This window comes from Triticum aestivum, chromosome 3A (genome assembly GCF_018294505.1).
Source record: "Triticum aestivum cultivar Chinese Spring chromosome 3A, IWGSC CS RefSeq v2.1, whole genome shotgun sequence".
Lineage (NCBI taxonomy): Eukaryota > Viridiplantae > Streptophyta > Magnoliopsida > Poales > Poaceae > Triticum > Triticum aestivum.
Genome location: NC_057800.1, coordinates 699,657,151 through 699,669,091, shown reverse-complemented (window position 1 = coordinate 699,669,091; position 11,941 = coordinate 699,657,151). Strand labels below are relative to the sequence as shown.

The window sequence follows — 11,941 nt, the reverse complement described above, 5'->3', positions numbered from 1 at the left end:
ACCAAGGTATATATGTTTCTGACTTAAAGATGAAGAGCTTGTACTTGATCATCAATGAGTATGATTTTGGACATGTATTGCTGTGGAGAAAATGGATATTTGGACATGTATTGCTTGTCTATTTTGGACATGTGTATGATTTAATTAGTAACCACTTTGCGGTATTACACTTCATCCAACTTCTAAGCTCGATGCATGACCCGTTGAGAGTCGAGAGAGGCACCTGCTACTGGCCCCAATCCCCTACCCACTCCGCGACATCGGCCGATTTCACAGAGACGGGAGAGGTGCATGACGTCGGTTGTAGGTCTAGGTTTTGTCCTACTCGGTTGTAGGTCTAGTGTTCGTTGTACTATCATGATTGTAGGTGAATAGACCGAAAATTTTCCAGGAAAAAAAGGATGACGATGCTAAAAAAATCCACCTAAAAAAAGGTACTAGTTTATGAGAAAACTCGTGTTGGTTCTCTAGAACAAATCCGTGTGTACACCAACGGTGCGGGAGCAAATTATTTCCGCGTACACTTATCCAGAGGCCATTTCCATTTCCATATCGCCCGCGCGGACTTGGCGCGTGCGCCTCCCTTCTTTCCCGCCCCGCGATCCCCCCAACCCCCAAAACCCTACCAACTCCTCCACCACCCCACCCTCACCAACCGCTCGCCATGGCGCCGCCGCCGCCTCGCCGCTCTGCTCCCATGTTCCCCGGTAAGCGTCGCGGCACCTCCTCTGTCCTGATCACCCCGTCCTTGTTAAAAACCTAACAAATAACAAACCCGCCGCACCGCAGCCGGCGGCACGACGCGGAGCATGCTCCTCCAGGCGGCGTACGACGGCGACCTCCGCTCCTTCAAGAGTACTCTCTCTCTCTCTCTCTCTCTCTCTCTCTCTCTCTCTCTCTCTCTCTCTCTCTCTCTCTCTCTCTCTGCGCGCACGGGCTCTGATTTTCGTGTGATCCGACGGGTTGCAGGCCACGCGAGGGCGCTGGACAAGGGCAGGGGCCGCCTCAGGGAGACGGTGGAGGCGGTGACCGTGGAAGGAGACGACGAGGCACTGGAGGGCGTCGGGGCGCTGCACCTCGCCGCCGCCAGGGGGAACCTGGAGATGTGCGCCTACTTGGTCGAGGAGCTGCGCGTGGACGTGAACGCCGTCGACAACGGAGGTCGGCCCATCTCTTTCTCTGATCTCTGTCAACAAAATGCATCCTCACGCACGTCTGGTTCTTGCTCTTTGGTGCGCACTGTGAACACGTGTTTCCGATGAATAAATTCAATTGTCATATATTGACAGGTAGAACGCCTCTGATTCATGCTATGTACGGTGAGAGGGTGGGCACTTTCAAGTATCTTCTTGATCATGGTGCCAATCCAGACAGAGTTGACCCCAATGGATTTGCCCCTCTACATTCTGCTGCTGGATCAGGTCCCTCTCCAAGTCCATGAACCATATCTCTGTTTGTGCATCTGTGGACACATAGGATCTATTTGCCCTTGATTCATGATAGGTTTTCTTTTACTGTGCTAATAAGTGAATTATCTTTGAGCCTTGTGGTTGAATTGTGCTGAAAGAAACATCCAAATTTATATCATTATATGTGGGCGGTGGTCTATCTTTTGGGTGGTCCGGTGGCCTTTGTATTTGTTATTCACCAGAGTAAATTGCATGATAGGTCCTTTCTCTGTGACGCAATTGCTTCAAGGTTCTCCATAAATTTCAAAATTGGATTTTGTGTCCTCAAAGTCATATAAGTGGAGCAAGTAGGTCCAAAATAAGAAGTATGATTGCATATATCAATACCAAGGTTTGCAAAGATTTAAACAGTTACTGGTCCTCTCCATTTTATCAAGTGTAAATATTATCTCTGACCGTTCTCCCCTTCATTGCACTGTTGTACCACACGCTGAGGATAAACTGGGATCTCAAGGCTTCGGGAAAGAAATGTATTATCGCTAAAATTGCTTGTCCACTTATGTAATAACTACCTGGTTTTTCCTTTATTCAGGATATTGTGAAATGGTAAAGCTATTACTTGCAAGAGGAGCTTGCACCGACCCGGTAACTTGCTGTGGGACACCACTTCATATTGCTGCTACTGAAGGGCAAGACTGTGCTATGAAGATTTTACTTGGCCACAATGCAGATGTAAGTTTATGGCATACTAATTCTGCCTGAACATTCATAGCATTGTATGCAATCTAAAAGGTTGGTCTGAGGCGTAGTTTCCTCTTCACCAAAGAAATACGGTTCCATCAGAGTTGTACAGTTCTATCATTTTTGGTTTTGCCAAGCTCCAACTTTTATGCAATGAACAATTTATTCTGAGAACAATTTTCCTTTGGTGTATTTGCAAATCTCCATAATAGATTATTCTCTATCATGTATTGTCCCTCCTTTTTAAGTGCCATTTGGAATTGAATAAAGTGTACTAGTGAATACTTGGCCAGGAACTAAACACAAGATATTCCATAACCATATGTTCACAATGTTCTGATTCATTTTCCAATGCCATGGAAACCGTTCTCTCTGCTCTCTCTGTTTTTACTGAAATTTGCCATGTTAATATTGCTCTATGTATTCACCATTCTATCTGTAGTTTAATTTTCCTGTATCCCTTGTATCAATAGATATAAGTGTAGGAACTAACATGCTTAATGTCTCTCTCCAGTACAACAAGATGATAAATGGTATGACACCTCTCTATTTTGCTATAAATGTCTCCTCGGTGAAATGTGCAAAACTCCTGATTCAGGTATGATAACTTTAACTTAGCTTTGCCTGTCCCTGGAATCGTATATTGGATGTGTTTTTGCTTCCAACATTTAAAAGTTCCAGCTTAGTGAACTTTAGCTTTGTTTGCATGGGATTTGGTTCGTGACCATAGGCTACCACATGGCATGCCGTCCTGTTTAGCCCTGCAGTGCACTTATCAGTGTCTGTCTTTTAACCTTTATTTCTGAAACTGTGACCATCAACTAGCTGCCACAAATGTGATGACAATGAAGCAAAAATCCCAGTACTCACTTCATGCTTGCAAATAAAGTAGCCTTGGCCTTGCTATTTCACTTCTGAAATTGCACATAAAAATATGATGCGTGACTGAGACATCTTGAGAACTGATTAACTTTTTCCCATATAGGCTGGTGCTGTTGCCAATGGAGATTTTATCTTAACCGCTTTAGCTGATGCTCCAAGAAATGGATCAGCGGAGTGCTTGAATTGCCTACTGGGGTTTGGTGGTGAATGGCGTGCTCGTAATGATGTAAGTAAGATTATCTCTTTGCTACTGTACTCGTGCACTTTGAACCTTGCAGTTTTTTTAACAAGGCAGCAAGTTTTGCTTCAAGGAAATCTTGTATATTCAAGAGGAAATTGCCAAACCAGAAGTATGATATTACTACTTTGTTGCAAAATTTACTTATTTCATTATCATGTACTCCCTCTGTCCCAACATAAGTGACTCAACTTTAGTACGGAGGGAGTATATTCTAAAATAAATTGTCAAAAAGTTGGTGCTTGCTTGACTAAATGCATCCTGCAGTGATAGTTTTTCCTGACTGGAATGATACTGGTAGAAATTATTTCCTGTAACTTACCTGATCCCCTGTGTGATTGGAGCATCAGCAGAATAACTAGCTCTGCATAAATCAATGTTAAATCTGCTGATTATGTCAGCAGCATGCCTCCTCAAGTTGGCTAATGACTTGGCTCAAAATAATTTCGTATTCATACAGTTTATTTCATTCATGCTACCAAAGAAAAGATCAAGTTGTTGAAATGGCACTGTTGCATATCCTGTCTGAAAGCTGCTCTGAAATGTTTCAAAGAAATTGGTATCTCTTGTGTCTTACTTAGACATGGAGTACTTGGGTGCAGTAAAGGTAGGTCATGTAAAAGTAGTATGTCCAGTTCTAATGCACTGCTGCTTGAGCAGTGTATTATTATTTGACATTTATTTACATTGTTGGCCTTGTAAATATTTCGGGAACAAAACAAAGGCATGAATCAGGAGAAAATATGGCATTAGCCGAGTTACAAATTTCTCAGCAAATCCTTTTTTACCGACTGTGCACAAGAGGTGATTACCTGTAGTTATGTGGAAATTGCCTAAAGAGTATTTACAAGATATAAGATGGGGTGGACTGACATGGCAAGCGAGGTTGCGTAGATGTAGGATGTGCAATGCTGATATTAGTAGTTACTGAAAGGAAGTATTGCCAATTCATGATAATGCGGGCAGCAAGTAATCTTTAGTACAATACTGAACATGGTTGCCAGTCGATTGTCATGAGTACTTGAAAGTGGAAACACTATGTCTGCTATCATAGCAATGATGAGCAGAAGATTTCTATGTAAATCAACAATCTTTTTTCTTGAAATCTTTACATCACAGTTTTAGATAGTTGCTTTAGAATTATTATGCGTTCCAATGCATCAAATCAACTTTCGATTAAATCTTGATGATTCAGGAGGAGCCTGTGGATAGAAAGAAAGTAGCAGAATTGAAGTCACAAGGGAGCAAGGCAGTTGCAAGAAAGGATTTTCTTTCTGCAGCAGAAGCCTACAGTATGGTACATTATGGCATCATATTTCTCAGCGTCTATCCTTTTCCAGCCTCCAATTTTTTACTGCGCAAATCATAACGACTTACACAGATACTCCTGTCCACTCTCATGTCATAATGCTCAGTTTGACTCTTTAGAAGTTTATGCAATTGGCTCAAACTTACTCCCTCTGTCCCATAATACAAGAACGTTTTTTACACTACATTAGTGTAAAAAACGTTCTTATATTATGGGACAGAGGGAGTAGTAAACTGGATTAAATTGGTAAGAAATGCAACTTAAACTATACGTATGTTTTAAAGTGCAGACTAGAAATTTCCTTGCAAAGCATTTGAACTCTTCGCTTAAGTGTTACAGAAGAAGTATATTTTTTATGGTGTTGGTTTCCCAACTTGTTATTTCTGGTTTTTTCATATGATCCATGCATGAATGTCCTGCACAACCATTTAGAACTGAAGTTAGGTAAACTAAACCTTGTATATGTACATATATGTGCGGCAATGTGTGTATTTCTTCTTTGAGTATTTTCAGTTCCTATTTCAGTGTTCACAAAGTTGTAATTTACAAACGTAATCTGCTATTAACTGTTGTTTTAACATGTTCGATGTAGGCACTGGAGCTTGATCCTGATGATGCGACGTTGTTCTCAAACAGGAGCCTTTGCTGGCTTCACATAGGCAAAGGAGGCAAGCCTTTGCTCAGTTTACTGGATGCTTATGAATGCAAAAAGAGGCGGCCTGATTGGTCGAAGGCCTTCTACAGGGAGAGCAAAGCTCTAGCGTTACTGAAGGTTGGATAGAAAATACAGCAGCTTGACTTTTTCTTTCGGCTTTGCAAATCTTTCATAATCATTGAACTGGTCCCGTATCATCAGGACTACAAGGGTGCATGCGATGCGCTTCTGAACGTATTGAAGATGGACCCAGGGAATGCTGAAATCGAGGACGGATTGCGGTATTACCCTATCTTTCCTTCAGTTACAGCATATCTATCTTATGGTGATAACTCTTGCACTGGAGGCTAATTGTCTATGAAGCGCTTGCCTCATGACATCACATGGTTACCTTGAAAGTTTAACTTTGTGTAACGTAGGATTGGACTTTTGTATCCCATTTTAAGTTTGTTCGGGGATTTTAGGAAGGCGGCTGCTACAGATCATCCGGCTAGCAAACCGTCCGATTAGGCGCATTTGGCCCATCAGATCATATCAACTCAGCCACCCATTCATCCTTCTCCTCTCGTCTTGCATCCAGCAGCCCCCGCTGGTGCGACACCCGCCTAGCAAACTGTGATGATGCAAAGAGAAAACCGGCGACTGAAGCACTGACGCACCTGCTGTCGCCGGCGACCTCGCAGCAGCGGCGATGCTGCGACCCCGATGAGTGCAGCGCCGCCCACAGTCCCGTTGCATCCCTCGCCCACACAACAATGACGGTGCTGTAGAAGTTGCAACTTCATGATAGCACTGCATGATGCATGCAAAGCTACAGCGCAGCACCATGGCTACGTCGATGCTCCATTGGAGCTCCATGGAAGCATTGTGTAGCGCAGCAAAAGCTCCAACACAAGTACCCACGGCAATGCTCCATTGCAGCACCGCTCTCAGACCATCGTCAGACCGTCGACGTAACATGACTTGCAGCAGTCGTGGATGTGCTGCAGCATGAGCTGCGGTCTCTCGCTGCACCGACCGCCTTGCAGCAGCTCACGCACGCCTTGTTGCTTTGTAGCAGTCAACGCCGGTGAGGATGCCCCACTTCTCACGGCAATGACAGATGCAGCCGACAGCTGTTGCAGCACCGACGAGTGCTGCATCGCAATCACCGGCGACTTCAATGCGTGCTGCACAGAAGCACCGGTGTTCTGTGGTAGCATTCATGGCGGAGAGAGCGGGAGGTTAGAGACGAAGAAGGAAGAACGCGTTTTGGGGGAGATGCGAAACGGGTGGCTCACGCATGCTGGTCTCCAGGGAGATAAGGTTGGCAGTTGGTGGGCCTCATGAGAACGTGGATGTGCTTCCAGGCCAACTCATGCGAGTTTGCATGCAAGCGAAGTGCGCCGTACGATCTTGTTCAATCGGACGCCTCACGACGCAGCGAGAAATCAGCCGGTTTAAGTTATTCCTTTTAGGAAGCATCGACGTTTACTTAAAAAACCTTCAATGCCTCTGCATGTCGGACATGTAGTTTTATCTTTTAAGCATTCCCTTCATTGCTAGTGTTCTCTTTTATGATTTTATCCTCGAATGAGGATTTTAGAGATTTTGAGAAGTACTCACAACATTCCGCGTTAATTGCATTTGCAACAAGCATAGCTCTAACAGTTCATGAAATGTGCAGGAAAGCTATGGAATCCTTGAAGGTGTCTCAAAGCACCAAGGCCAAGTGACCTATACACCCAGCTCAGAAAAAAGTGATCTATACACGGCTGTTCATGAAAATACAGTAGCTCCAAACACATGCACACATTTTGTAGCCTTGTGGGAAAGATACATGGACTTCTTGGATCATTATCCTCCTTGTGTAAGTTAAGTGATGAGTGCTAAAGCATTTCGGAGGTTTCTGTCTGGTGTTGTGATGATGTATTTGCTTTTGCCATGTATTTAAGGGTGGAGGGCTCCATGAATCTCCTCTAGTTAAACTTAAGAGAACGGTGTGATAGCTCCCGGGTGTCCCTACACCCTCATGAGCAGTAAAATCAAAAAAATAAAAATAAACCAAAATAAAAAAAATCTGAAATTTTGTGACATCAAATATGCTTAAACGTTTTATGTGCTTGCAAATTACCGTGCACACACTCGACAAAGGCATAGGCTTTAACATTGCTACCTTTGCTATTATAATTATTTTGCTTGGTCTGCACGGTATAATAGCTTTGATGCTATCCTAGAGTTTGGTGATTATTGTTGATAGCTCTGCTATTATAATTATTTGATTGCTAGGATATGGTGGGTTTAGATTATTAGTATAGTTTTGATTCTTACACCCAGTATTATAACCATTGCAAACGATGAAGTTGACATCATTCATCTCAATATCAGTGAAAGCATTTGTAGGAAAAAATTTATGTCTTTAATCATACCTTTAGGCTCATCGATTGTTTTCTGTAAGCTCTTCATTCTTTTCTTCGGTGATTGAATTTACCTTTCTAAAAATTAATCACTTAATCACTCAACATGCCACATCTAGAAGTTTCTTTGCACCAGCGTGACATGCTCTCTCATAAAAGTTCCTCTTGCAGCAGTATCTAGCATGTATTTGGATAAAGGATTTAAAGCATTATTAGAATACATGGGGAATTAATCATTCTTCCATGATGGTTTGGATAATAGACAAGTATAGTTGGAGCTTGGAGCCTTGGACGATGAGTTTGCTGAAGGAGAAGAGTTATCAAAATTTTTTTAGGGAAGACCATCCTGGCTAGCTTTATTAATTAAACGAAGGGATTACATCATCTACCAGCACGGACATAAGGCAGTCCGGAGGTTCGACTGTCCAACTAGAAGAAACCTTATTACAATAACTGAAATTAGCTAGCACATGAGCCGCTTTATTACACGAGCAATAACAATGCATAAAGACAACCTTCCCGATAGAAGAAGCAACATCCACACACTCCGCGAATATTGTTGTCGCCGCATCCCACCATCTGGATTGACCATCACAGAAATTGATAACATTCAAAGAATCTGACTCTGCCTCAACACGGGGGAATCCAAGAGAGTTTGCGAGTATTAGACCATCACACATTGCCTAAGATTTAGTGGTAATAGCATCTGCCGCATGATCAATAACTTTGCACTGAGCGGCAAGGAAATTACCTTTTTCATCTCGGATAATTGCTGATGTTGCTCCTGATCCCTCATCAGCAAAGAAAGCTGCATCAACATTCAATTTCACAGACCTAGGGCCAGGTTTAACCCACCTCCTTTCCCTGTCTCCACTCGGTTTATAATTAGCTTCCTGGAAATTGTTTGTAATTGCCAAGACTGACATATGCCATCACATGGGGGTGGAGGGTTACTATTATGTGTGTGTTGACGTCTAATCCACCATAAGAACCAACAGCCCACCACAAGTACTTGCTTGATGTTCAAATTTGGTTTAATTGGCAGTGGCTTATTTTGCATCAAAAGGAGGTGCTCCATGGTCACAGACCCGGATTTATCTATTTCCTTTGCCTCTTCCACCAAATCTGCAATGCCCAGGTTACTCTAGAGCTCTTTTGCGTGATCACAATCAAACAAGAGGTGTTGAATGTCCTCTGCATCTTGATGGCAGATTGGACATGCCCCATCTGAACCAATGTGCCTATTAGTGAAGATTGACTTTAGCGGGATAATTCCTTGAAGAATGCGCCAACAAAAAATCTGAACCTTCCGTGGAACTTTGATCTTCCACATTGTACTCCATATTTTTGGTGTATTTGATCCCCCGGGCTGGGCCAATACATTTGCACGGGCCTGAAAAGTTTTAGTCCATTGTATTTGATATGCAAATTTTACTGTAAAGTAACCTCTACGGTCTGGATTCCATGCAATGAAGTCGTCAAACGATCCATAATTCAGCGGAATTTGTAGTATCATTTGAACATCTACTGGGTTGAATATGCTTTTGATTAAATCCTCATCCCACTCTCCTGAAGTTGGATCAATAAGATCATTGACCGAGGATAACACAGTTTGTCCACGCCTTGTGATCACTTTCCGGTCCTCACTCGATGGGATCCAGGGGTCCCTCCAAATATTAACATTTGCGCCAGTCCCTATCCTCCATATGTACCCCAACTTAAAAGTTTCTAGGCCCTTCATTATGCTTTGCCATGTAAATGACGCACCACTCTTCAAGGTAGCTTCAAGTAAATTTCCATTGGGGAAATTGATACGTCTCCAACGTATCTATAATTTTTGATTGCTCCATGCTATATTATCTTCTGTTTTGGACATTATTGGGAGCTTTATTATACACTTTTATATTATTTTTGGGACTAACCTATTAACCGAAGTCCTAGCCCAGAATTGCTGTTTTTTTGCCTATTTTAGGGTTTCGAAGAAAAGGAATATCAAATGGAGTCGAAACGGAATGAAACCTTCGGGAACGTGATTTTTGGAACGAACAAGATCCAGGAGACTTGGACCCTACGTCAAGCAACCAACAGGGAGGCCACGAGGTAGGGGGCGCGCCTACCCCCCCCCCCCCCCAAGGCGCGCCCTCCACCCTCGTGGGCCCCCTGTTGCTCCACCGACATACTCCTCCTCCTATATATACCTATGTACCCCCAAACGACCAGAGACAGAGCCAAAACCCTAATTCCACCGCCGTAACTTTCTGTATCCACGAGATCCCATCTTGGGGCCTGTTCCGAAGCTCCGCCGGAGGGGGCATCAATCACGGAGGGCTTCTACATCAACACCATAGCCTCTCCGATGAAGTGTGAGTAGTTTACTTCAGACCTACGGGTCCATAGTTATTAGCTAGATGGCTTCTTCTCTCTTTTTGGATCTCAATACAAAGTTCTCCCCTCTCTTGTGGAGATATATTCGATGTAATCTTCTTTTGCGGTGTGTTTGTTGAGATCGATGAATTGTGGGTTTATGATCAAGTTTATCTATGAACAATATTTATCAGATCTCACTCTCGTAAGTGACCGTGTAGGGATTGACAACCCCTTATCGTGTTGGTTGCGAGGATTTATTTGTTTTGTGTAGGTGCGAGGGACTCGCGCGTAGCCTCAAACTGGATTGATACCTTGGCTCTCAAAACTGAGGGAAATACTAACGCTATTTTGTTGCACCACCCTTTCCTCTTCAAGTGAAAACCAACGCAAGTGCTCAAGAGGTAGCAAGAAGGATTTTTGGCGCCGTTGCCGGGGAGGTTCGCGCAAGTCAAGATTTGACTCCCGACAACGAGCCATTTCTGGCGCCGTTGCCGGGGAGGTCTACGCAAAAGTCAACATACCAAGTACCCATCACAAACCCTTATCTCCCGCATTGCATTATTTGCCATTTGCCTCTCGTTTTCCTCTCCCCCACTTCACCCTTGCCATTTTATTCGCCCTCTCTCTATCTATCCTCCCTCTCTTTTTCTCGCTCGCCTTTCTTCCTCCATGTCTGAATCAAAAAGGGTTTGGGGTTCTCTCCCGAGTTTTAGTACTTTGGACAACCCTTCTATTCTCGCTAAGCTTATAAATAAGGATACTATGGAAAAACCTACCAGAGTTATCAATGAGAATCTTAATAATTTTGATGAAGATGATTCCGGAATTTTTCGCTATTTACTTGATGAATCTTTGAAAGATGCTTGGTATAGACTATTAAGGATTAGGGCTAGCTATGTGCCTCAATACCAAATTGAAATTTACTTAAAAAGCTTTTATATTGCCCTTCCTTCTTCTTTTAAGCATGTCTTAGATTCTATATTTGAAGAAGGCTTTCTTGAAGGGGATTCCGTAGACACTTATGAGAAGATTAAAACCATATTTGGGCACCCCATGAATGAGAAAGTTGAATCTACATCTCTTTTGCTCTCTTACCAAAACGAATCTATCAAAGAGATGAAGGCTAGCTTAGATACAAATTTCCGTAACATACTTAATCTTTCTTCTACCATCAATGGCCATGTGCTTTATCAAAATAGAAAGATTAATTCCATAGATAGCAAGTTTGCTCTTTTCTTCCCTAAAACCAAAGATGGCAATACCTAAATCTATCCTTGCTTTTTATGCCTAGCTAGAGGCGTTAAACGATAGCGCTTGTTGGGAGGCAACCCAATTTTATTTTTATTCCTTGCTTTTTGCTCATGTTTAGTAATAAATAATTTATCTAGCCTCTGTTTTGGTTGTGTTTTTTGTGTTTAATTAGTGTTTGTGCCAAGTAGAACCGTTGGGAAGACTTGGGGAAAGTCTTGTTAATCTTGCTGTAAAAAATAGAAACTTTAGCGCTCACGAGAACTGCTGCCATTTTTATTTGGAAAGTGATATTTAGTTAATTCTTTTTTCAGATGATTAATAGATAAACTCCTCACGTCCAGAAATTTATTTTAGAATTTTTGGGTTCCAGATCTTGCGCTAGCTACAGATTACTACAGACTGTTCTGTTTTTGACAGATTCTGTTTTTTGTGTGTTGTTTGCTTATTGTGATGAATCTATGGTTAGTAAAATAGTTTATAAACCATAGAAAAGTTGGAATACATTAGGTTTAACAACAATATAAATAAAGAATGAGTTCATTACAGTACCTTGAAGTGGTGTTTTGTTTTCTTTCGCTAACGGAGCTCACGAGATTTTCTACTTTAAGTTTTGTGCTGTGAAGTTTTCAAGTTTTGGGTAAAGATTTGATGGTTTATGGAATAAGGAGTGGCAAGAGCCTAAGCTTGGGGATG

General features: G+C 42.5%; 1 protein-coding gene across 1 annotated transcript; it reads left to right on the top strand.

Moving 5' to 3' along the window:
* Window positions 1-614: 614 nt before the first annotated feature.
* LOC123059237 (26S proteasome non-ATPase regulatory subunit 10) lies at window positions 615-7,117 on the top strand. Its single transcript, XM_044481848.1, has 11 exons — window positions 615-707; window positions 790-855; window positions 970-1,161; window positions 1,290-1,421; window positions 2,002-2,141; window positions 2,665-2,748; window positions 3,136-3,258; window positions 4,466-4,567; window positions 5,172-5,351; window positions 5,436-5,515; window positions 6,901-7,117. The coding sequence occupies exons 1-11, from the start codon at window positions 665-667 to the stop codon at window positions 6,947-6,949; spliced, it is 1,191 nt and encodes a 396-aa protein (XP_044337783.1). The 5' UTR covers window positions 615-664; the 3' UTR covers window positions 6,950-7,117.
* The last annotated feature ends 4,824 nt before the right edge of the window (window positions 7,118-11,941 follow it).